This window comes from Scaptodrosophila lebanonensis, unplaced genomic scaffold (genome assembly GCF_003285725.1).
Source record: "Scaptodrosophila lebanonensis strain 11010-0011.00,11010-0021.00 unplaced genomic scaffold, SlebRS2 tig00001418-arrow-arrow-pilon, whole genome shotgun sequence".
Taxonomy (NCBI): Eukaryota; Metazoa; Arthropoda; class Insecta; order Diptera; family Drosophilidae; genus Scaptodrosophila; species Scaptodrosophila lebanonensis.
In genome coordinates this window covers 1,216,753-1,244,735 of record NW_022060744.1, presented here as the reverse complement: position 1 = coordinate 1,244,735, position 27,983 = coordinate 1,216,753, and the positions used below count along the sequence as shown (strand labels likewise).

The window sequence follows — 27,983 nt, the reverse complement described above, 5'->3', positions numbered from 1 at the left end:
CTTGGCTCTTCGTAGAAATTGCTGTTTCCCGTACCAAAAAAAAATTAATAAATAAATAAAAATTAATTAAAGAAATTACAAGTAAGAAACTACAGCAACCAACACAGAAGAAATAGTTGCTGTTTATAAAAGAAATGTATGCACACACATATTAACAGAAAACCAACTGACAAACACACACACTCAACTAATTGTAGCAGCAATTCAACAAAATAATAAAATAAAAAAGTAATGCAGAGAGCGCAAAAATACCAAACATAGAAATAAGAAAAAAGAGGAGCGGAAAGATTTCTATTTAAATTCCCATTAAAAACTAAAAGTAAGGTGAATTTTCGAGACATAGAACTGCTCTTTGCCAGACATTTTCGTCTTTCTAAAAAACACAAAAAATTTGTACAACATTGCGAGATTGTTGGGTGCCCCCAATCTCGATTAACGTGGTCGTGGTGCTGTGCCCGTGCCCGGAGCAACAACTAAGCCGAAATACAACCAATGTAAAATAATTGTTTAATAACTTGTTTCTTAAATCGCTGAAAACTTGTGTAACACTAAATAACTCGAACTGCAGAAAGAAAGAAAAAAAAAACAAATTTCTGTTAAAGCGGAACCGCAAACATTTTGCATTATAATTAACTGCTAGCCGCCACAAAACAAGAACGAACTGTCTGTCGGTGCCGGTGCGTGTGCATTTGTGGAGAAAAGGCAGTCGAAAGCGAAATACGCAAAAATCATATAATTTTGTTTTGATCAGCTACGCGCTAGTTTTTCTTCTCTACACCGTACATACATATGTATGTATATATTTTTTTGTATATTTTTTTGGTGTTTTCGTTTTGACAAGAAGTGTGCAACAACACTTAAAGAATAATTATACGTGTGGCGCGAAAACGGTGCCTACTGGAGAGAAAAACAACTTTTTCATTCAATAAACAAGTTGAATACGCATAGCGTAAATGAATGTTTAAGTTTTCTACTTAAGGTAAATATGAACAAAAATAAAATAAAGTACATAACAATTTATATAGAGAGTAAGTGTGACTACATGCATACACACATACTCGTACATGCATGCGACAGACATGTCGCAAAATTACAGCAGAGTCAAAGGCTATGCCGTTAGACTGACATGCAAGTCTGTGTGTGTGTGTGTGTATGTGCGCATATTTATATGCACACAAATGTACAATATGTAAGTTACAGGCCATAGGGTTAGCTTAGAATAGAAAAAGAAATAGAATAGAGGAAAATCTGTGGTGTGTGATGTCAAATGGAATTGAATTGTACTTTCGGTTTTAATTGAGAACGTAGGCTAGGCGCAAGAAGAGATAACTATTTCTCATGTGTCAGTGTTGTTTGAGGTACATACACACATACATACATATGCAGAAGGAATTTTTTCAGCTTTCAATGTTTGGCGGCAGGTCTCGGCGTCAGATTGGAAGCTTACCGTTACTTTTGAGCATGTGTGTCTGTATGTCATAACGGCACTTGCATTCCTTATTTGTCAAATTTGTCATCGTCCGCTCTTAATTTTGATTTCGTTGCGGTCATTTGATTCTGCTTCCTTTCTCCTGCCATTCGTAGCCGGTAGTGTGTAATGGTAGAGCGGGAATGTCTGCCTATGTATGTTTGTATGTATGCATATATGTACATATGTGTGTGTAAATTAATAGATAAATGCATATTTTGTTGCACAATTTTATTGCACAATAAATACAACATGCATTTCATTAAATATCCGCCAGCTGTTACTGTTATTGTGGAAAGCTAAAAAGCTACTCCCAATGCCTGTGACTTGGAATGGTGAAATACCAAAATGCGTCATCAATGAATTGAAAAAGAACGAGACTAGAGGGGGGGACATTTTACAGTTTTTTTTTTTTTTGCAAATTTGTGCTCACAATTTTTAACATTTCTTGAAATTCTGTTAAGTTTTCTAGTAATTCTTATATATTACATATATCCTTTAGTTATATTAATCAGCATGAACTAGACCGCAGCTTTTGATTTATTTTTGTTTTTGCTTCTGGTTGGGTGGAAATTCTTAAAATATTTTTTGCAACTTTCGGAACAATCATATACATACATACGTATGTAGACGGCGCCAACTGTTGTCAAGACAGGAAATATATTCAAATACAGTGACGCTTTCAAATAATTAGATTAAAGAACTTGCATATGTATATGTGTGTGTACATTTATAGATGAGAAATGAATTGATGTCAGCATCAGTCAGCATTAATGTCAGTTGTTGATAATTTTAGCAGCTTTACCTAATTACGTATGTTCTATGTGTACTAAATGTATGTATGTACATATGTGTATGTGTGACTCACGCGACTCACGGCAACCGCAGCACATACTCGTATGTAAATACAAATGTAATTATTAATAACATTATTCAACTTCAACTTGAATAAATGAATGAATGTTAATCTTGTTCTGCTCTCTCTTCAAAAAACAATATTATTTCGATCTGTTTTCTTGCAGCCAATTGGCGTCAGCAGCAGGATCGCAGAGCAGCATAAATCGTTTAAAAGAGCAGAAACATGGCGAAGACCTGCAACAACAGTGGTAATAACAACAACAGCCCGCAGCGTACTTTTAGCGGCAGCTTCATTTTGGATGAGCTCATGTACTTCGATGAATTTTTCGATTTCGAACCGAATTCAACCATTGAAGACGATATAGCCAAGGTAATTGAACATGAGTGGGAGTTGGGACACCCAACTCTCGATTCGAGGAGCGATATTCTTGATATAAAATCTGAGATACGTAATGCGGATTGCATGTGGTCGGGTGGTGCCGGATGTGGCAACAGCAGCAACAATAACAACAACAGTAATGGGAATGCCAGCGGTACGAATTCCGCAGCCTCGAGCTATTCCGAGAGCACTGCTGTGCCACCCTCCGTAGTGTCGATTAAGCGGGATCCGGATGGGGATGCTGATGATATGAGTCCAAATCCAATAATGACAGTGCCGATGCCGTCAGATGGTGGCAGGCCCAGAGTCGGCCCCACCCCAGTGGTGGTTGTCCCGATGGCCCACAACTACCGCCACCAACCTGACCGCACAGTCGTATTAGATTCTGCCCTTCATATCAAGTCCGAGCTGCACGAAGATTATGAACGGCATTTGGAGAAGCACAGCATATTGCAGCAGCAACAACAAAGCGAACAACACATACCACCAGGTGCTTCGCTTTTGCGCAAATCAAACAACAACAAGCATGGTAGAAGGGTCCTCCCGCCATTAGAGCAGAGTATAACAGACAGATTTAATAAATACGCCTACGTCCGTCCCGATACCCCCCACAGTCTGTACGATGAGGCGACGCCGCTGCCCCCCTTCCATCACAATGTCGATTTGCGTGCCTGCGTGATGGGCAGCAACAACATATCGCTGACCAGCGCCGGAGACACCTACATAGATCTGCTGAGCCGGGAGCTTCAGAATACAAGCAAACAGAACATAGATCTATCCTATCGCCTTGGCATCGAGCCGTCCATCACTGAGGTGCTCGACGTCCTGCATCAGGAACAGCAGCAGCAACAGCAGCAGTCGACAATCGATGGCAGCCTGACAGCAGCAGCAACATCAACAATGACGGCGCTGAACTCGGACAGTGATTCGGATGGGGAAGTGGACGCCGATCCGGATGTGGAAGCAGATGATGGTGAATGCTCCCTGATGGACTCCAGCTGTGGATCCGCAGCCTCTCTGGATGGCAACAACAGCCTCTTCATGCGTCACATTAGCGATCACAGCTATACGCGTTGCAAAGATATGGTCTACGATGGCCCCAATATAGAGACACCCTCCGATTCCGGTAAATACAAATATTTTCAAAAATCCAAACTAACCTATTGTATTCCCATCTATTTGATATCATCGCTTTTATTTTGATTCATTTGAAAGCCACTCCTACCTTCCTACCCCTCCATATTGATAGTTTTTGTTGCTACCTCCGTCAAAAAGTGTTTATCCATTCAAAATTTAAATTAAAAATCAAAGTGAATTGAAAAATGTCATCTCTTAGTATCTTAACTATTTCTGAAACTAGAATTTATTCGAGCAATTGGCAAATTATGAATATTTAGCTAATAAAAAATCAACTAAAAATTAACTTAAAACTAACAGCATGCTGAGTACTTGTGTGATCGACCAACGAAAATACTCAAAGATCTCTGAGTAAGTGAATTGAATGGCCGGGTCTGCTCGATCATTAAAAATAGTTACAGCAGAGATAATTATATGTTTCTATATTGCATTTTGCACGCCCGTCTAGCACGTCCATGCGTCCCGCCTCTCCTCTTAATTGACTTTTGTGTGCAACTAGTGCTGTGCGCCCACACCACCACCAACACCACACAGCCATACCACCATGACGCACCCAAATGACAAAAATCGATGCTTATACGCACATGGTGGACCACTATCGGGCTCGGGCTCGCCCCCATTGCTGACGACGCCTACGTCAACAGTAAACGTAGTAAACTTGTTTAATTTCCTACACCCGTACACAGACAAATGTTTATACATTATATGTATGCACCATGTCTGCCGCCCTGTACTCTCTCTCTTCGCTCTCTCTCTCTCTTTCATTGCCTTTTATTGATTTTTTTTCCTTGCGGCAAAAGGGCAAGTTTTACGGCCTTTCGGCGGCTTGTCGGCTGCTGATGTATGTACATGTATTTGTGTGTGGGTGGGCGGGCTGTGCTTATTGCCAAACGCATCCTTGGCCTCCACCAACATGCCTTTTGCTTGCCATGGCGCGTGTCGCTCATGGCTCATTATGCCCAACAACTGGTGGGGCAACTGGCGGCACCCCCCGGGAGGAAGCATGGCGTCATCATCTAACAGACTATTAGCCGGCCCGCATAAAAATTGCCTTTTTTGGTAGCGCCAGCATTACTACTTCCTCTCTCTATGCCTCTCTCTTTCGACACAGTCCCAGACAGCAGAAGCAGCAGCACTAGCCCCAGGCGCTAGCCGGCCGGCGTCTTGCGCAGTTTGCCGGCTGCCAACAATGCTATACTACGCCCAACAAAATCCTCTCTCTCTCGCGTTAACATCTTGCTCTCTCTATTTCTCGAATATGTGTGCAGCCAACACCCTACTTTTAGAGACGTCTGCGTCCATGCCCCTCTGCCGCCCACCTCCCTCCATGCAGGAGGTCTGTCTTGCCATTGCTTTGTGGCCAAGAGTGTAGGTGTTTTTTGGCGCGAACAGTCAACGGGCTCCTCCACATATGTGCACACATACATATGTATTTGCATATGTATATATATTTATATGCACGAATATGTACATAGAAACGATTTTTGCACAAAGTTCAAACTGGCGACACATTTCGCATGCAAATGTACACATAGCTGCGAACATGCATACATATGTACATGTATATATGTATGGGTATGTGTGTGGTGCAGTCGTCGGCTACTACTAAACTGTACTCTTCTACCCGTATAATTACGGTACAATGTACGCAGTAGTAGTAGTAGTAGTATTGCACTTACGAGTGAGTACAACTTGGTTTGGCGCGCAAAGCTCGCTCCATTCACTAACACTAGCACGCACACGCAAACACACAAATACAAATTGCAACAAAAGCAATAATAAAAAGGAAACACAGCGAAAATGTCTTAGTCCGACCGCAAAATACACTGCAGTCGGTTCAGAAATAGGCTTTCAATTTTATGTTAAAACGTAAACTGAAAAAATAATACAGTAATAATAGTAATACAAAATATAATAGTTATAATAATCTATAAATGTGTGCATACAACTTTTTACATATGTAGCTAAATGAGCTGCAAAACAATGTGAATGCGAAGATTTACAGAATCCACTGTAAAATAAAACGTCTTTAGCTGAGAACTAAAATCGTCCTCTTCCGCACATTTATGCACGCACTCATGCACTCACGCCTCGTAACTGTCCGTATGTTACATGCACTTGCGCTAAACTAGTAAACTCTATGCACCCGAAGGGTAAAAGTAGACGTCACCAACAAACAAGCTTGGCTGGCGTCTGCGCGAGCAAGCATCCCATCGTAAAAGCTCCGTCAGCAAGCGCACTTGTTGTGACGGCAATGCACACACACAGACGCACACTCTCACTTATGCACCCATACATATACTGCAATATCACAATGTGACTGACTGGCTTGACTTCGTGCTGCACTGCGCTGATGACTGATGCCGGGTCGGCGTTGATTGCAAATTGTCGGGTCTATTCGCTTCGCGTTGTCTGGCAGGCACAGTGTGTTCGGATTGTTTGCTTTCCGAACAAATGAAAACTACTACCATTGAGTTGTTATTAAATGCATTAATCGGAAACTGTGTACCCGAAACTTGATGTTCTCAAAGAGAAAAGTGGCTCAAATAAATACTTTTTGGGTAAAACCAATTTAATTTGTTGGAAAAGATTAGTAGGTGAATGTTTTAGGGGAAATGGTGATATATTTTTTTTTTGCAAATGTTCCTCCTTGAACAGTGCCGTTTTCTTTGCAAATGCTGGGCGCGCGTCAAAACCACTGTGGGGGCCACTGTGGGCTATCATGCAATCATACCTCTAGAGATATACACACGCACACATTCATACATGCACAGAGCAGCCCCCGCCAGCCAGGTTTGCTGTTGATAGTGTTGCTGGTGTTGGTGGTGGTGGCGTTGTTGGCTGCTCCCATTATTATTTTTGGATGATGTCTGTCTGGCGTGTGTTTTTGTTACCAGGCGTTTATTTTTATGAATTTATGCGCATTTATGTGCTTTTCTGTATACAATAAATATACATATAAGTTTGTATATACTTTTCGTGCCACGTTTTTAGACATTTAACGACGCGCAGCAACGCCCACATAAATATGTATGTACATATGTATTCGGCAGCAGTTGCCCGTTGATGTTTTATATTATTTATATTTATTTATTTATCACTTGATTCGTGTACGAACGTAAGTACATATGTATGTATGGACGTATGTATGTTTGTATGATTCACTATTTGCCGGCTGTGATCAGCCAGCTTAGTTGATGAGAACCTCTCGGTCGTCAAAAATTAAAGGTATATCAAGCTCGCGATAATTCCCCGCCAACTTGATAATCATTGGCCCTGTCTGTATTTTTAACTGACCGACGAGTGCCGCACGCCCGCCCGCCTTCTGACTTGATAATTAAAACGTGCAACAAGCAAGACCTATTTTTATTAGCGCCACAAAATATAAATGGTAGCCATAAAGAGGGCCCCCTCTACTGCCAATCCCTTCCCTTCCTTGCCCTTTTCTACGCTGCTATCAACAATCAGTTTGGTTTAAACCAAAATCTTTTGTACATTTATGTAGCGTATGTATGCAGTGTGTGTTCAATTGGGGGGACAACGTCGTCGTCGTCGTTGTTGGCGCCTGTCATATCAAAAAGACGTTGTTGATGTGACGATTTCAACTGTTGCCGAACGACCGTCTCACCTCAACTCAACTGAACTCACCGCACCCCACCCCACCCCATCCGACACCCGCCAACAACCACAACACACCTCAGCACGCCTCGCCTCCAAACTTCTCAAGTAGTCTGCTGTTATCAGCAAAGCACACACACACGCACACATGTACCCCCAAACATAGCACAGCAACAGTCGCCAGCCGAGCAATAAGGAAAAAAACCGAAATTCCGATTCCATTCTGCGTACATACATAATTTCTTCATTTTAATTTCACGCACACAGCCCACAATACCAACAACAATAACCGAGCAGGTGGTGCGTGTGTCAGATTAGCACGTTGTCCAACACATGTGTGTGTGGATGAATGTGTGTGTGTTTACAAAGTGCGTTGGTTCATTAGGAGAAGTGGCACTTCCATTTCTCAAGTGTGTGTGTGTGTGTGATTCACACAGACTTGACTTGACTTGACTTTGGTGGGCGATGATCAGTGGGGGAGGGAGGGAGAGAAGCAGGGAGGTGTGTGCGTCGAATGGCGTGTAGTATGTTTGTATCACGTGTGTTGTGTGTATTCTGCCTCTCAAAAAGAATTCCATTCCCCCCTTCCCCTTTCCAAATGAAGCGCTTACGTAAGTTTTGAAAGTTCTAAGAAATCGGTATTCATTTTTCAACTATGGATGGATGAATGGATCCCAAACAAAATATGGCAAAATGTGAAATGGAAGTTTTTTGTTAAGATTTTACGTAGAAACTAAATTCACTTCAATATATATCAGGTATACTGTGCAATAAAAGATATCGATATTTCTTAATATTTTGATGCTGAAAAGCCAAATTTAAATAATATTTTTGAATACTTATAATATTTATATTTTCAACACTTATTAAATACTTTTATCAATATTTGCATTATTTATATATAATACGATATTTTATTTACTTATGTACATTGATATTTAATAACAATAATATCGGTATTAGTCTAATTAAAGTTTAAAATTTGAAAGTTTTTGCGAAGTTGTGAATCACGATAATGTTGGCCGTTCGTGTTCTCAACGTACACTCACGTACAGTCTCTAGTTTGAATGTACTTTTCATTCAACAAGAGACGATGATGAGGAAGAAGGGGGGGGGGGGGGGGGGGGGGGGAGGGACTGAGAAACCAAAACCACCTCTGTCTGCGCTTCGCAACGCGGCCACGCTTTGGCCAAAAATGTTAATGAACTGAACCAAGGTCGCAAAGCGTCGAAAAATACAACAACAGCAAGAGAACAAACGACGCTTGGCCATAAATTGCCCAAAAAAGCAAAAATTAAAAGCTTCTTCTAAAGCTTCATGTTATTTTAAGCTGCTCTTGGTATTTCCATTGTATGTACAATGTATGTACATACTTATGTATGTACATATGTATGTATCTATATGTATGTACATATGTTTGTGTGTGTGTGTGTGTGATAAGTACATATGTACACAGCTTTGTTTGAATGTAGTTTTTTGTGCAGACGACGACGACGACGGGCGACATGTGTCGGGCATCTGCAAGAAGTGAAGTGAAATGGTTGACAAAAAACTCAAACCTCCTTTCAATTAAAAGGCATTCTCCAACTTGGCAGAAATGCCAAATAATAATGTGAGAGGGGCATATAACATACATATGTATATATGTATAAAATGTGCATAAATCAGTCAGGAAATGGACGGAATGTATTGCACGATGATAAGCAGAGAGAATGTTAATTTCTCTTACTGGAAACTGTCTCATCAAATTGCATTTATAAATACAAATTTAGTATGCAGACATGTGAATATACTATATTGTTGCCATGGCAACGACTACTGATTGTTCAGAGAACAGGTTTTCATTTCCAAAAAGAAACTCGTTTGTTTCTTCAGATTGTCCAAAGGCCGCTTTTATTTTACTGAAATTGCAGCATATTGTGGCCAAAAATTTGATAATCAGCAATTAACACAATAAATGTAGAAGAAGAAGCAGAAAAGTTACACATTTCAAACGGCGAAGAAAATTAACAAATTGTTTAACAACATCCCTTACACATAAACAGTGCGGCATTCTCCTCTTCTACTCTTTGTTTACATAACGAATTCGCATTCGAAATAACGCAAATGTTTATTTTCCACTAAACATTTATATATGTATCTTTATCGGGTTTTGTTGTTCTTTTTCCTCTCTTATTTTTTGTTGCCTGCAAACACAAACATTTCTTAAATTATCACAAAAAACCTTGAGAAGAATTTCCCGCCAATTTTAGCAAATCAAACAAATGAGACGGACGGCCATGAGAATTAAATTTCATTCCGCCAGCAGTAGGAAAGTTGAACAATTTTTAGACTTTCAACATACTTGGTTTATTAGTTTAGTTTCCATATTCGTTCTTTCACTCTTATACTGAGCTGAAATGATGAAAGTTGTTTGTTTTAGATACTTTTCTCAATCTAATCCACACAATTTTTGACTGAAAAGTAGTTTCCCAGTTCCTTTTTTTGACTGGAGCGTGATTTCATATTTCGTTATTAAATAATCAATTTTAAAAATAGTCACAATTCTACGACATAGTTTCTTTCTTCATTAAGCACTTCCGACATTGTCTACAACTTCAAGAAGATGCGTTTCATTGTTAAATGTTGCAATAATATTATGTAATTGTAATGTAATGCATTATTATAAGACCTTCGATATGAGAGTTTAAAAAAAAAAAAAAAAAAAAAAAAAAAAAAAAAACAGTTGTGCAACTTTACTTCGAGTTTAATAGTGTGGTGGAGATGGACACTTCCACCCACTGGTGGAGGTGGAGTTGGGTTAACAAATCAGCCGAAAAGACACACAGGCACATAAATCAACTTATCAGAACAGATCAGACAGCTTTATTGTCGCGAATATATCTTTTTGCGAATCGAGTCGTCTCTTCTCCCTCCTCCTACTCCTCCTACCTACCTCCTTCTGCTTCACATCTGGACGATTTTCTCATGCTCTTTGACCGTTTCAGTTGCAAACAAATAAATAAATACAACAGCGCTTACACACGTGTGTTAACATTTCATAATGTATATTGTGTGTTTTTGTATGTGTCTGTGTGTATGTGTGTGTGTGTGTCTGTACATATTGTAAATGGACCGCGCTGGCCTTCCACTACTGGCGCTCTCGCTATTGCTGTTGCTATGCGCGTTTTACGCCTCGCGTCTCAACATTAATGCGGTTGTCGTCGTCGCCGGGCCTGTATCTGCTGTATCTGTAGCTTTAGCTTTATATTCATTGAAAATTTGTGTGTGCTCCGCGTGCTTGCTTGCGTTGCGTTGCGCTCATTCGTTCGTTTGTTTGTTTGTTGTGTCTTTATTCGCACACGTGGAGCAATAAATTGTTATGCTCAAGGTCGAGCGCAAAATTTCAACTACGCGCGCGCCTTAGTGTTATGCTCTCTTTTTTTCTTTACAGCTCCCGCTCTCTCTAGCGCGACGCTTTCGCTCTCTCTGTATTTGCTCTCTTGAGCAAACAACCCGACGCCAACGAGCCTCCATATTTGCTTTTGCGCGTGACGAGACGTCGCACCGTCAGTCCGTCAATCGGAAGTTAACATTCGTTGCTGCTGCCTTTTTTGCGTATCGCCTTTTAACCTATTACATATGTATATATTGTCCATGTACGATGTACATATGTATGTGTGTGTGTACGGCGCGTCTTTTCTAAACAATTCGCTTCCGCAATCAACACGTGTAAAAGCTGTCTTCAATACATGTACATGCAAATGTATTTAGTTTTTATTACTTTTGCCCAATGCTGCAAATTTATTGCCCAAGACACTAGGCCCGCGCTTGCCTGCCTGCCTGCCTGCCTGGTATTTCTATATTTGTATATATTGTGTATATCTACATACATATTGTATATACACTCGTTGATGGCCTGCATTTATTCAGAATTGGCGATTCAATGACTCATTGACGTAAATGCGACGAAATTCTAGTTATTTGTGTATCTATGTATGCCAATCGAGCTTCAAATCTGTTGTACTCGTGTCTGATTGAGGGGCTTTTCTCCCTAATTCTGCTGTTGCTGTTTTGATGACGCATTCAAAAGTTGCATTTGCAGAAATTTCTCACATTCACAGACACATGTACATATGTCAGAGCGACGACGGCGCTTCTTAGAAAATGGCAAACAATAACAACATACAAGTAAAAACCCAATGCCATATTTAAAAATTAACTAGAATTTTAAACACAGTTTTTCACACTATACTATTACAACGACTTTGCACGATTGTATATAAATATTTACATGCGCTTACAGCTTTGTAAACAAATCTCAACTGAATGCTTGCTTAGTAATACAAACTATTCGACTGATCGACTGACACCTGCCTGATTGCGATGCAATTGAGAATTTCCCTAAGCGGAAATAAAATGCAGTATCTTCAAGTTTAAAGTTCATTTACACAGAACAGACTCTCTTGATAAGCACATACTCGTACAGCAAAGTGATTAGAATTAGGCTATAAATCTAAAATGTTCTATTAGTAGGCCATATATATTAATCTAATATACATTCATATACATATACTATAAATCTGGCATATCTGCTGCTCTAGCCTGTGGCGTCACCATTTTGGGTTGACCTGCAGGTCGTCGTCGTCGTCGTTTCCCAATCTCCTCCGATTAGCGCACACAGACGAGTATCAGCTGCTTAGCTGCTTTCGAGAATGAATTCTCGGGTCAGGGTTACTCGTCCAAACACCAGAGCTAAATCTAGCGGTTAGAGCAGATAACAATCACCATAAAAAGTAATGATTTTTCAGTGTAGTTTGGAAATGGAAACAAAATGGAATAACAGCCCAACTAATTGAGATTCAAGCGATGCGACCATATTGCCATGCAGTTGCACTTGCTGTTCAGTTTTTATGATCAGTAAGGGTAAGAGGTCGGCTTTCGGGTTCCCGCAGAGCAAATCTTGTTCTCAACTCCTCCTCCTCCTCCTTCTCGTCTTCGTCCTCCTCTCACTGAAGCGTTAAATGCAAAAAGAAAGCAAAGGAGCAGGCAGCAGACAGACAAAAAGACATACAAGTACATATGTTCTTTTCGATCCGAATGCCAGAAATGATATTTACGAGTATGACGGGAAATGTGAACATGTCTGTGCAGCCAGCTTCTCATATATAGCTGGTATTGTGGATCGGATTTTTTCTTAACCAAGCGTGAGTCTTAAACGTGGTATTGGTGTGTATAGTTTATGGTGTATGCCGTGCTGTGATTTCCTTCCATGGCTGCGCTTATCGCGTGGGAAAACCGATCCACAGTCCTCCCCAGCAGTTTCGCGGAAGTGTTTATCAGAATTAAGTTCATTGTAATTTCACATTTTGCACTCTTTTATCAGACTTTGTGGTTGGTTTGCAAATAACTTGAGGGTCATACTTAAATATAAATGAATATACAATAATACTTGTATAAATTAAAATTATGTATTTTTCCCTAAGGACTAAAGTGTGGAAACTGATAAGAAAATTATTAATAATGTGTGCACAAATTGCGTATTGCCAGAAAAAAGAGATCAGAATTTGTAGAGCCATCCAACCAGCTGCCTAAACAGTTTAAATTCAAAACAAAGGCCAGTTGGGGATGACGCAAAAGACAGAGATATAAGCTAAGAACTGAAATATTGACTTAAGATTTTAACAGTAATTCTTTCAAATTTGTGAAAGATAGAGTACAGTACCAGAATTCTAAACAGTCAAGCCTCTAAATGAAGTTTTAAAATATGAAAAAGATTTTCAAATAGTTACTTAAGAAACTTAAATATTTTAACTTTTGATCAACATTATATGAGCAACTATTTCTAATATACAAAAATGATCCTTAAGGTATTGGAACTATAAATAGTAAATAATTAATGAACCCATATCTTATATTAATAAAAATAATTACTTAATGAAATCGCATGAAACAAAAACTAATAACTTATTTGAATTGATTATTTTCATCTTTAATAATTAGTATTGGAATTTTAATCACTTTTGTAGTATGAATTTAATTTCAATGATTAACAAATTATCTCCATATCAATAGCTATTGATCTAGTATGTATACGTAAAGTACAACGTATTTGAGATGCAATTAGTATTAGAGATACCAAAACTTCAGTTTTCAAAACTGACTACATTTTGTATTTACGATAAAGAACAATTTGTTTTTTCAATGTTGATGAACGTCTGTTTTGTTTTTATCTTTGGAGTATTTTTGAATTTCTTGACTGTGTCGTGAGTGGGTGAGTGGGTGAGTGCGGCAGAGCGGGAGCGATGAGAGAGAGAGAGAGAGCTTTTACTGCAGCATCGTTGTTGATAATGCACTCTATACTTTATACATGCATGTACACATGTACATGTATGTATGTGTGTATTTGTGCAATGTATCGGACCAACAACCACGTGCAGCGACCGGCTACGGCGGCGGCGGCGGCCAACACACGCCAACAAAATTGCGCAACCTGTGGATTGTAAAAACCGGCATGACGTGTTGTGTGAGGCGTGAAGCGTGAGCTTTCATTCATTCGCTTTATTTTGATATACACACGTAAATACATACTACAGTCATACATACAGAGGTATTTGTAAATATCTGTATGTATTATTACTTATTGTCGTTGTCGTTGTGTTGCCATTTTCGCCTTCATACTCACATGTTTTGTTGTATTCACGGTATTGGCATTATGAATTAATCTTGGCTGTGCCTCTTATGTCGACGGGCAATACCAATAACTAAATTTATACATACATACATACATACATACATATGATAGTTGCTAGTTAACGATTTCAAATTTTGCGCGCTTAGCAACAAACGTTGGCCGACTAAAATACATACATACATACATATGTATGTATGTATATATGTACATACAACCAGGGACAAAAAAATTCGCTGTGTTTGGTTTAGTATTTACATATGTTCACACACACAGACACACACACATCCGTACATACATACATACTTGCATCTGTACATGTCTAGCAAACGGGTTTGGCAGGTTTGTTTGTTTGTGCGATGCTGATGCCGACGTCGACGTCGCAGATATCGCAATGTCCAACATTCACACACACATACGCACATACACATGCGCATGCTTGTCTCGCCGGCTTTTTCTACACAGTTACAAAAACAAAGCTGTTGAGGCGTGCAGCTTTATTTTGGCCATGTGTGTGTGTGTTTGATTATCATTGAGTATTTAACTATTTGAAATATTTGGAGTAGAGACGGGCACTGCACGAATCCGTGATTTGCGTGATCGGGAATAACGCGACCTGACACTCGCTATTGTTTTAAACCTGAAAGGATGCTCTGTACCTGTAAGGTGCAGGGCGTAGATTTGTGTAAAATGGAAAATCTAACAGGTAGAAGCAGGCATGACAGACCCACAAAGTATACATATTTATGTGCGTCTATTCTTAATAAAAATGACAAGAATTAGTCGATTTGCCTTACGACTTAGATCTCACAGCTATAGACACCAAAATTTGCACACATATGCCCTCTATGTGTACACTGTACAAGTTTCTTTCCTAATTAAATTATTACTATTAAAATTCCATTTGCATTAATATTTTTCCTCAAGAAATTTGAAATTGCATTTTTGCTTTCGCCACTAGGCTTCTACCTCGTTGAGAGGTTTTTGCAGTCAGACATCATTAACATACACACACACATGTATTTATACATAGAGATGAATGTACATACATGTATGTATGTTGTATACGTACGGATATACATATGTATATACATACATGTATGTTGTTTTTGGGCAGTCAAGTCACGCGTCAAATGCAAGAATTTTAAATTGATAAAAAAGTGCAACGATCGTGAGTTCAACGCACCGCGCGCTATAAATTAGTACCGGAAGTTGCACAAATGTGTGTTTGTAGATACATATACATATACTGTATATATGTACATATGTGCATGATATGCCAAATTTGAATGTGTTTTTATTTGTCGCGAAACATAACCAACCATTCACCACCGTACACTTAAAAGATAATCATGACCGGCTAAGGAATGTGAAGGCCCCACTTTTATAATCAATTTGATTTGATTTGGCAATAAGGCAGAGATATCATTTTCACATAACTTGGTGGTAGTAGCAAGGATTTTTAGAAAGCAAAATTTCAAAGCTTCAACACATACCTACATACATATGTACATATACATACGTACATATGTATGTATGTATTTAATTTAGCAGTGGGAAGGGAAGGGCTTAACAGCGAACATAAGTGTGCTAAGCATGTGCGCGTTGTATGTGTGTGTGTGTGTGCGAGATAACTTTGCAGCTGTTTATCACAAAACTAAAAACTAATGAGAGCCTGAACTGTTACTTTCACTATTGTAAGTCTATCTCACTTGCACACACACTTGCTGGCAGCAGAGTTGGTCCACCAACTCGGAAACAGAGCGCCACGACGCCATAACGACGGTCGCTGTCGCAAAAAATTCTGTCACGCATTCTTTTTGTGGCGTAGAGTAGTTTTTTTGTATTCACATATATTTTTGCTGTTGCCATGCCAGAGTTTTTCTTACGAATACAGATATATTTTTGCGTGTGTGTGTTGGGCGTCGCAACGTAGCGAAATCTTTGATGACGCCGGTTGTTGCCATTTAACGGCCATGACGTCATTTGCAAACTAGTAGAGAGAGAGAGAGAGAGCAGCAGAGAGACAGAGCGAGAGTGTGGGAGAGAGAGGGACACAGGGACAGGGGGAGAGAAAAAGGCGCGACGCGTTTTCTCTGTTGTTTGCTTGCAGTACAGTTATCTTTCGTTAGAATGAACATTAAAGACAATTGCTTAAAATTACTTGTATGTATATGGAAATAAAATATATTTTTAAATGAAATGATATTAAAATACAAGTTATGTTTCAACAATTACTTTACAACAGTTATCTATCTGATATTTAAAAAAAAATGCTCCTATTAAATCATGCGCGTTTGTTCATTTTCCAAAGCGAGCGTTCACTGTGTATATATTTACGGATAGGTAGGTCTTTATTTATGGTGGCGTGTATTTGGAATTGGTTTTCCTTTTGCCCTTTGTTAGTCACAATCTGTGCAAATCTATAGCTTCCTGAATTTTGATATGTCCGAGAGCATAAATAGAGCGCGTCGTGGCGTGAAGGAGAGAGAGGGGGGGGGGGGGGGGCCTTAAAGACGTTGGCGGTGCATAGGCGTTGTCGGTGCGTTGTTGTTGGCGTTGTTGCTGTCATCGGCTTCGGCGTTGGCGTGGTTGACACAGTAATCCTCTTTAGTCGCGGTGGCGCCAGAAAACCGTATGCCAGCCATCGATGACATAATACAGACATATAATGTAACAATATGCTGCCACTAAGAATTGCATGCGCACACACACACATACATATATGCATACATCTATATATACCGTGTAGTGCGGCGCGTACATTGAACTGTCGTTGACATTTGTGAGGCCAAAGTCAGGCAGGCAGGCACACACACACACACTCACAAGGAACGAGGAACAGAGATATAACAGTTCCCACTCCTCCCCCCTCTGCTGAGTGTTTTTTTTATGTTTTTTGGTACCAGGCGGTGCACGTTTTGCTCTTTTTATGCCCTACACCCAACATGAAAAGTCACAGCAGGGCATTATAGAAACATCAACAGCGGCGGATTTCTAAATAGAATCAACGTGTGTCCTTCTATTCGTATGTCTGAAAGAAGTAACTCTCAAGTTATACGACCTAAATTAGCCTCTAGGAATTTAATTTTTAAGACTTGATATAAAGAAATACTCCAGGAGGAGCGAATGAATATATTTAATAGTCAGCAGGCTTGGCAGTATCCAAGTTATATGCATATAAATGTGACATGTTCATCTATTGAAAAAATCAATATTTGACTAGAAAAAAGGGTTATTCTACCTTTCAGATTGTCCTATATAGTAGTCTGAAAAAAGTGATACGTCTACTAAAAGTAGTTCTGTTTGTTCGACTGCATGAACATCGTTAACGTTCAAACCATAACAGATAGGCCCCCCAAACTTGGCATGTAAGACTGTTTTGTCCAAATGTATTTTGTCATCAATCTATTTTGAATTACAATTGGATAGAATTAAAGTATGGTATTTGTAGGGTTTGTCTCAAAGTTTGAAATTGGGCAAATGCTATAGTTCTTATGTAAGTAATTGAACGAATACCAGGAATGCAGCTCTACACCCTATAAATGAACAGGAGGTGCAATAGAGGAAGAGAGAGAGAGGGCGGGGTATTCTACAGTCGCTACCTCGCCTACCACTCGAAGCATTGCTTTCAAGCATACAATATGTTTTTGTGTTTCCTTCTTGATATACCAAAAGTTGCTAATTTGTGCTCTCTGTTTGTTTGCAGACGAGGAAATCGATGTTGTCTCGCTGAATGACAAGAAACTGCCGACAAATCCCTCGGAAAAGGATCGGCGGGCACTGCAATTCCAAGTGGCAGACAAGTTTTCGAATCGCATTGTGAAAACAGAGATGGGGGTGCGAACCTTACCGCCCCTTGCGATGGAATTTCGTCGAGTCTCCTTCGATCTGCCATATACGCCGGCGAGCAGCAGTCCAGTAAAATCGGTGGCCAATTCCCGCTACCCCTCGCCCTCGAGCACTCCCTACCAGCACGAGCCCTCGTACTCGCCCCCCTCCTCGCAGAGCAGCAACGACAGCGGCATAGGCATTCCGATCGCCCGGTTGGGTCTGAAGGCCGACAGCTCGCAGGTGAGACACCCTCGCAAGCGCTACTTTATGACATCGGGATCGTGTAGCTTGTCGAAGTATCGTTGCAAGCGGGGCAAGTCCTTGTTGGCTGCTGTCAACTCGACCATGTTGCCCGACGAGAGCGTGGCCTCGACTGGTGGCAGCAATGCGGCCGCTTCGGGCGCCAAAAACGCCCTCAAGCGTCAGTTCAGCCACAATGTGGACGAGGCGGACACCATCGAGAAGCGGAATCTGCACAACGACATGGAACGGCAGCGTCGGATCGGCCTTAAGAATCTCTTCGAGGCACTCAAGAAGCAAATACCCAGCATTAAGGACAAAGAGCGCGCCCCCAAGGTCAACATATTGCGCGAGGCGGCCAAGCTCTGCGAACAGCTGACCCGGGAGGAGCACGAACTCAGCCTGCAGCGCCAGTTCCTGCAGGAGAAGCTGAAGCGGCGACAGGATATGTGCGCCCGTCTCCGTCTCGGCAAGGCAGATTCATAACGGCGGTGAATGATTCTTAAGTATATTTTATAATGACATATAATGTGGGTGTGAAGGGAGTTGATGGTAAGGGAAGAGAAGAGGAGGGGAATAGCGCGCAGCGTTTGTACATTGAATATATATATATATATACAGATATTCAGATATACAGATATATATAAAGTTATAGATATAGAGACATATAGTTGTAAGCATTTTGAACTTCAATATCAGTTTAAGTATTACATACATAAAGGAGATGGGAAAACAATTGAGAGAGAGGGAGAGAGAGGGGTGAGGGGGAAAATCGATATTATTATTAATGTTTCAGACTTTTCGATACAGGATATATATATATATATATATATATATATTGAAGAAACATGGTGATTTACATTTGATTTCTAATGTGATATATTTTTTGTTTATGCTTTTTATTTATCCTTTCTCGTCCGCCGCCCTTTCTCTATCTCTCTGTGTCGCCCTCTGACTCTGATTTGCGAAGGATATGGAGAAAGCAGCAAGAAATTTGCCTTCTCTGTTCGCACATACTACATATAAACATATGTAAATAAATAGCATCGATAGATCGTATATATATAGCCTAAATAGTTAGCTTAGAAATGAAGAAGATACCAAACGAAGGAAAAAGAGAACAAAAACGTAAAAAAACATTTAAAAAGAAAAATGCAAATTACGGAAAGCAGACGAAGTTTCAACGAATGAGCCACAAAGAGCAGATGCAAACAAACAGACAAAGAAACAACAAACTTAAATGTATGAAGAACAAGTGCGTAGACGTGAAGAACAATGTGGGAGAAGAGACGAAGCACGAAGGAGGAGAAGAAAGTTGGAATCAGGAGAGAAATAAAGTGAATTTGAGTTGAATAAGGAATACAAGTATTTACATACGAGTATAGAAAGGATGGGATGTGTGGATAGGTGTAGAAGAAGAAAAGGATTATTGAAGTCATATAGGTATTATGGAACGACAGAACCTGAAATGTTCAGTAAATGGAATACTTTAAAACCAGGAATGGAAATGGAAAAGCAACGCAAGCAAGCAAGAGAAGTGTGTATTTTCTTTCTTTTTTTTTCAATTTTTTTTTGTATATATATATAGAACCCATACACGTATATACGTAGGATATAGATTTGAAGGAAATATGATGATAGTTGTAGTTAGCTAGTTTTTTTTTGCACAGCAAAGCAAACCTTGTCAGCTGTTTAACTGTCGATTTTTGCCAATAAGCTCTTTCAATGTTTCAGATAAATATTAAGATAGCTAGATAGTTAGGGATTATGAATTACTATATGCTATGGAATTAGGCGTAGTAAGACGATGTCTTTGTTTCTCCCACTCTCCGGTATAACTAGTTAGTTGGTAAGACGGGCAAAAGGATATATGAAGGAATCCACAAACATATATAGAGTTGTAAATAGTTAGGAGTTACTGTTACTTAGATATATAGAGAGTATGACAAACGAAAACAGAACGAAACAGCAAATGTTATAACCATTATAAAATATATATGTAGCAATGACAACGTTCTTTTTTCTATTCAAATTTTTTCTATTGACTAGCTGCTGGTGGTCAGTCGAACAGACATATATACTAGATATATATATATACGATATAGCTTGACTGGTTGGTTGATTAGTTGGTCGGATTGGATTGTTGTTTGTTTGTACAAACGTTGGCGTGCTGTTCCAACACTTTCTTTTTTTTTATAATGTAACTATATCTATATATATATATATATATAACCTACGATTGTGTAAATAACGCATTTATATAAAATATAAAAGCAGCAACTGTAATGGAAAAGAAATGAAAAATGTTGCCCGCAAGTTGGAAAAGGAATTCTAATTCTAAACTATAACTATATAGTGTAACTAAAACTATTAAACAAGCACTTATCTATTGACTTAAACAGATATGTTATGTTTTTAAAAACGTTTAAGCCACAAACTATAACTGTAAATAGCAATCTCGTTGAATATTATATAATATTTACAACAAAGAAGAAAAAGAAGAAAAAAAAAACCACACAAAAAACAACATTATTATTATAATAATAGCGAACTAAAGAGTAATAGCAATTGCTTCGGTCGGTTGGATTTGTTTTGCAGGTGGGTTTATATGCTTAGAGTTTTATACCCGATCTAGCTCTAGCCTAACTATAATGGAAGTAAAACTATCTAGATTTCAAAAATAATTCAAACAGAGTCACACTTTTTCGCATGCTACACAGCTTTATCCGCTCTATAGCTTCCTAGTTTCTAGTTTGTGTTTCTTTTTTTTTTTGACCCCTAGATCTTAGCTCTTCTTGTATATTATTTAGTTGATTCGATCTGAATGTTCAATGTTCAGACCACACACTATTTTTCAGCCTAGAATTTAAACAAACACATTAGTTATAAACCATTTCAACCGTACAAATTTATCGCTAAAACAAATTCGCAACGAAAGAAACGACGAGAAAACATTTGCAGAAATATATATATATATACATTATATATGTATATATATATATACCATTTGTTAGCTTTTAAACAACAACAAAACTTTATGCATTTTATTCTCTAAGTTTATATTATTAACATAAACAAACGCTTTGTTTCTAAAAACAAAACAACTATAAACAACAACAACAAAAATCGTTAAAACAATGGAAAAAAAATACAAATTTACAAACCGCAACCAAAACCTCTAAATCCTCGCATATGAAATCTTAAAACTAATCAAAAAACAAAAAAAAAAAAACAAAACAAAAACGAAACAAAAAAGTTAATGAACTGCAAAATCATATTTTTATGTTTTATTTTAATTTTTATACATATTTACAATTATATTATATATAAATATATATACACACATTATATATACATATATATATATATATATATATCTATATATACAACTAAGTATCTAACTAGAGTTGCTAAACAAATTTTTAAAAACAAAACAACAAAAAACTATTATTATTATTATTTCAAAAATATTGTAATAGCAACAAAAAAAAGAGAAAAGAAAAAGAAAACAAGAAAAAAGAGCAGTACTTGCAAAAGAAGAAGAAGAAGACAAAATTATTTTTTTGTTACATAAAACACTGGGAGGTAACGCTTCCAAGTAGTTGTTTGAAACAATAAGTAATAATTGGTTTGTTTCGTCAGTTATTATTAAAAATTATTATTAATATATTGTTTCGGTAACCCCTTTAGTGATACTTAAAACTGTTTTCATTTATTATTACACACACATATATAAATATATAAATATATTTTTTTTATTTGCATACTAGAAACGAATCGCGAAAAAAATTAACCAACAATTATTATTATACATATGTGCTATGCTCTATTAAACGTATACACACAGAGACACACCTACACACACACACACACACATACATACTTGGAAACTGTTAAAACTCGTTATGGAATGGATTGACCGATGCATACTATATGTTCAGTATATCCATCTATCTACCCAATGAATATGTATATTACGAGCTCAACTTATATAGCACATACACGTACATATACAGCCTATGTAGAAACATTATTAATATTATACTATTATTATTACCTTTTTTTTTGTGTCGAACTTATGCTTATATGGTGTTTTACAATAAAAATTTTTAAAATACCACGAAAACCAATTGAGTTTTATTCTTAAACCACACCACACACTCGGAATAAAAAATAAACCGCAAAATTGCCTAATGAGACGGCTTTAGAAGCTTCTTCGGTTGTCGAACACTACGGCGCCTATATAGAGCGCTAGATTGTACACTCTGTTTATTTTCTCATATCGTCGTACTTACCTATTTACTTGTACTAATGGAGGCCCCCCTTACCATAATGGTAAGCTAGTAAGTAGTTCCCTGAGCTTTAGATTGCATTAACCGCTCGATAGATTTATTGGAATATAGTATTTCCTACTTGGTATTCAACCAACAATAATTAGTTGCTTAACTGCTTAAGGATGAAGTGGAAAGATGAATGGAACCCCCGATATTATGGATGGCTCAGTATCCCGACAAGTACTCAGGGTATAAAGGAATCGATGATCATTTGATGAAAGATGAAACACAAACGACTAAAAAAAAACCCAAAATCCACTTATATAGGATTTTAGATTGCGTACCCAGTGTTTTCTACTAAAACTCCATTGAAAATAGATTATAAATCTCCTGGGAAGGGCGTCCTTCACATGTTATATTTCTTATTTGGAACCTTTTGCGTTGAACTGCCTGCTGGAGTTTATTTCTGGACATACTTGTATTGTCGTCATACAACAAAAGCGCCGACAAGGGTGCAAATTTGGATGCATACAAGTATGTATGTATATACGGGTATATTCAATTCATTAGTTTCTCGAACCAAATTTAGGCGCAATGAAATGGTCAGAATGGGGATTGACATTTCAGAAGCATCCCCCACATGTGTATATTTTTAAATTCCACATTCATGCACACATACAGAACACAGAAGAGCAAAGATATATCTTCCACATACCATACTCGTATAGTATATGGCTGATGATCAGAGCTTCAATTTGTAAGGCATGATTCATGCCCGGGAATGAATCACATTGGCTTTGCAGTCAGCCGGCCGGCCAGCCAGAGTGCTTAACGATAATTGGTTGTCGCCGGTTCTAATCAAGTACAGAGTACATTCGTAAGTACGTACTATATACATACATACTTGTTTATACCTACACAGCTATATATTCTTTATAAGTTTTTAGGGAATTACATTTACGTGCTTCGCACGAAAACCAACCATAGGTGCAAAACCGTTCAGCAACCCCGATATTAATCAGCTCTTTCAATTACCGCCTCGCGCTACTAAACCGCTATCGATCTGAACATTTTCACGCGTAATGTCCTATCAAAAAAAGACCAATTAAGAGCACTAAGAAACTTGAGCAGAACGCACTAAGTTTGGTGAAATAATTAAATTACATACGGAGTTTAGAAATAACCCTAATAGCGGGGGAGTTCCTTGCGTTCCAACGGAAGGACAGAAAGACACTATATATATAGCTATGTATATAGACTCGTAGCGTCATACCGGCCTCAAAATCTTCAGCTACAAGCAGCCCTCCTACACTCAGACGAAAAAAATTCTCAAATATTATATAGAATTTAAGAAATCCTTCCTTAAAAACTAATGAGTTTTTTTTAAATAGATGTTTTTTGCTTTTCCAAATGTTTACTGAATTGTGTCTTGAAATCAGAACATATTTTCAGCAAGATGTATTTTCTTTAAATTAATTAGGATTTTCTACAGGTATTCTGAAAAGTATTCTTTCTTAAATGGATGAGAAAATATTTTGATCAATAGAAATACAATGATCTAGTTCTAGATTTTAAATCTGATCCAGCTGTGATATGGCTGTTCTACTATGGAGTTGTGGAAGCCTTTCCCTTTCTAGAACATGAACATCTGGCAGATTGCTAAGTACTTGTATATTCAGTTTCGATTTCAAAATACTTAAGATTATTTTCTAAAAGAGCGTTCGAATGCTGGGGAATTTGAAAAGATGTATGGAAGTACTTGTAATAAAAGATATAGCGATTGTAATACGGGAATAAACGCAGGTACTCCACAGCCTTTGTTCATCTAGTAATTAGAAATATGAAAACCACCCACCAGCCTATCTACTTGTAATACAAATGATTAGAAGTTGCGAGTAATGGAGTCACACTTCTTTAATAAATATATCAAGTGTTATATAAAAACGTTTTGATGGGTAAAAAATGCTCTAAATAAAACTATAATGTGGACAATAACCGTGATTGGAGGCTGGATTGTGCTACGAGAAGAGGCGCAAGGACTCCACGGCATTATCCCTGATGGCGTTCTCGAATACGCCTTTGATGCATTTGACTAGCAATAGAGTGCCGAATGGTAGCATCAGGGATACAAGCATGTTCATTTCCAAAATTAGGCGGCCGGACATTACCTCGATGATCCACAGAGTGAACTCGAAGCTCAGCATGAAAACATTCAACGATATCCAGGGTACCATATGTATTGGCGAAGTCTAAGAGAATCTCCCGATATTACAGCCGATAATGTTACGTAAGAGGACACCCCATTTATTACTTACACGCATCAGCCCATAGAAAAGCATTATCCAAGCATTAATCATGATGAAGGAGCCGACGAGACGCCCCTTTCGCAACACGTCGTAACTGAGAACATAAAACTTGCGCTCCCTCCACATGCTGATACGATAATTGGGGCAGCAGTAGATGCGCACGAACTCCACCAAACTGGAGATCTGGGGGCCAACATCCTAGTTAGATTCCGGCTGGAAATGAACAGCCTTCGGCGATACTTACGGCCCCTAACAGGCTTAGGGAGAGGACCAGCCAATATATGATGGGGAACCATTCGGATCGGCATAGGCCACAGCTAAATAACAAGTCCTTGAGTGTGTTCCAACGACTCATGGGACAGAAGTTCCAGATCGAGTACATATTACATTCGCTACCGCCGAGCACAAAGGACTTGCGCACCAGGCGGCAAAATCGGTTATTGAATGGCGTAATTTTGAACATTTTGTCGCTTAAAATTATGTATTAACGAAAATATTTTGTAAAATTTTTGCTTAATTTACACGTAAATTTTGTTCACAATGCACAAACTGTTCTGTTGCTGGCGAGACAACTGATGACCAGATAACTAGATTGCTCCAATATTTCTCTACAAAGGTATTTCAAATAAATATATATTTGACATTTATAGTTGCGAAAAAGTGGAGCTTTGCTCTAGACAGGAGCAGCGCTTTATCTTTAGCTGTTTGTTCGTCTGTTCCTCTGTGCGACTGTATGAGCCTCGATATTTGCTCAGCCATGGCAGCAAGGGATGCCAAACTTGGCATGTAGCCGTCTCTTAATCATGCACTCATCTAGTGTATTACAAATTTGATATGTGTATGTCTATTATTTTCTATAGATACCATGGATATTTTCGTTTCGAAGGTTAATCCAAGTGCGAAAAACTGGTTTGAGATTTTGTGGCTGATTGTGATAAGTTGGTACTTGTTTGCACAAAATAATTTTTCTTCTTAAAGCCTTACACCCATGATACCCTATTATCAGGGGCTTTTCACTGTAATTTTAACCAATTTGTTGGTCAAATTAAAAAAACACATTAATTTTTCAACTCGTCATGCGCACAATATTTCAAAATAAGATTCTAATGATTGATTTGAAGATGAGGACTTTATAATGAACATAAACCGCTAAGTAGATGTCGCCTATAAGACACAGAGGTGTTTGCTTTTAAGTTTTCTCAAAAGCTTTTGACTCTTGAGGATTCTATAAGGAACATGAACAGATAAAGAGTCAGACGTGAAGTGCCTTCCGAAGAATAGGTGGATAAGTAGATGTCCTCAATATGACACATTGTTGACAACTGTTTCATCTATTTTCATTGTTTTTCAAATGAAATTTTAGTCCATATGTGGGTCAAATTTTTCAAAATAACACGCACAAAAACCTTTCAAAATGTTGTCTCAGTGATCAGCATTTGAGGATTCTGTGAAACACATAAACATGAGAGAAGGTGGATAGCTACCTGTCCCCAATATGACGTATTGTTGACATCTTTAAAACTACCCCCTTTCTGGGCCAAATTTGCCAAAGCCATCCTTTATTGGTAATGTAACGCGGCTTCCAAGTTCTTTCAGGTGCAAGCAGTCTCTTCTATGCATCAGAAGTATGTATGAGTGTATATTGATGAATATACTTGTATGTATGTCACCAATATGACACAGATTGGGTTGCGGTTTTTATTATATACTATGTAGGTATATGCATATATCTATGCAGATGAACAATTCTGCAAAACGCGCGTGTCTTCGCCAACAACAGCAACTATTCGTGTACAATAAATACCCGACTGTGTTTGTTGCCAAAAAAATAATATATGTATATACATACTTGTATATAAAAGAAACGACGACGGGGGAACAAAATACCACTCAGGAGTATGTCAAGCGACCGGTTGCAGCATTTCATTTTCTTCGGACAGCCCGAAATAGATTTGACCCATTTTCTGAAAGCTGCGGCCAGCTATCCGGCAAAGCCATTTATTTTGATTTAGTTTGCTTACCTCTTGCCTTCCGTATCGCCTCACCTTCCCGAAATGTTGCGGCATTTACGATTTTTGCGCTTTTTTACGCACGCCGATTAGTGGATATACTAAAATAAATAGGTCTGTTTCGCACACACACACACACACACATATATACATATATATAAATAAACACACACGTAGTGTATATTGATAAACGAATGTGTGTTTAATTGTCTGTGTGTGCGATTGTTCATAAAAATAATCATTTCGTTGCGTCGTTGGCAGTAAATTCGTTTCTACATAAATACATACAGACATACAGACATACGGACATACAGACATACAGACAGACATACGGACATGGCACACATACATACATAAATGAGTATAGCCCGAGCCGAAAAGGATGAATCGCGCCGAAAACGCCTTACAAGCATGTCTGTTTGTATACCTGCTCGTATGTCCCTCTGTCTGTCTGTAAAGGTAAGACTGTGGACGCCGCCGCAGGTATACCAAGCAATACATATACTATACATATATGTATATATATACATATGTACATATATATTTGTCTGCTTGTAGGTATTTTCGCGTATACCCTTCACTATCTTTCACAAGAAATGTTTAATCACTGAAAAGGTTTCTCGTACGTTTTGTTTTTTATTCGCGTTTTTAATTTTCAACGGCTCTCTGGCTATGGTTATAGCAACTTCTTCTTCTTCGTTAATGCGAAATATGGATCCGATATCTTCTTCATATAAAAAAGAAATGAGTAGAATGCTAAAATTGCGCCAGCCCAGCGCGACTCTTGTACACCCTATTATTATACCCCCAGTCCTACAACTGAAATAAACAATATTGTAGGAATCGGTTCTATGGCAGCTATATATAAGTACGAGTACAGCATATAGTCAACCGATTTTATTGGAAGATGCTGACGCATTCTAGAACACTTACAATTACCAGCTTTGTTGACAATATCTTTATAGGCAGCAGGGATTTTGAGACTAGGAGTTATTAGATACTCCAAACTTTAGAATAATACTTGTACATTGCAGGGCTCAAGATATCTATAGAAACAATAAAGCTCAAGTTCTGCACAGATCGGTCCTACGGCAGCTATATAAATAATGGGGCTTAATATATGATGTGTTAGGAAAATCTACATGCTAAGTTAGTGGTCCCTAGCCATTAATGTTAAAAAGTTCTCGATG

At 38.4% G+C, this 27,983-nt stretch overlaps 2 protein-coding genes across 2 annotated transcripts; one reads left to right on the top strand and one right to left on the bottom strand.

The window, feature by feature from the left end:
• The first annotated feature begins 2 nt into the window (after positions 1-2).
• On the top strand, positions 3-19,008 carry LOC115633285 (myc protein). Its single transcript, XM_030530694.1, has 3 exons — positions 3-979; positions 2,491-3,831; positions 17,840-19,008. Exons 2-3 carry the CDS (start codon positions 2,550-2,552, stop codon positions 18,688-18,690), a joined length of 2,133 nt encoding a protein of 710 aa, XP_030386554.1. The 5' UTR covers positions 3-979; positions 2,491-2,549; the 3' UTR covers positions 18,691-19,008.
• Positions 19,009-24,374: 5,366 nt separating this feature from the next.
• LOC115633337 lies at positions 24,375-25,305 on the bottom strand. Its single transcript, XM_030530769.1, has 3 exons — positions 25,029-25,305; positions 24,794-24,967; positions 24,375-24,727 (listed from the first exon to the last, which is right to left on the bottom strand). Exons 1-3 carry the CDS (start codon positions 25,245-25,247, stop codon positions 24,497-24,499), a joined length of 624 nt encoding a protein of 207 aa, XP_030386629.1. The 5' UTR covers positions 25,248-25,305; the 3' UTR covers positions 24,375-24,496.
• Between the last annotated feature and the right edge of the window lie 2,678 nt (positions 25,306-27,983).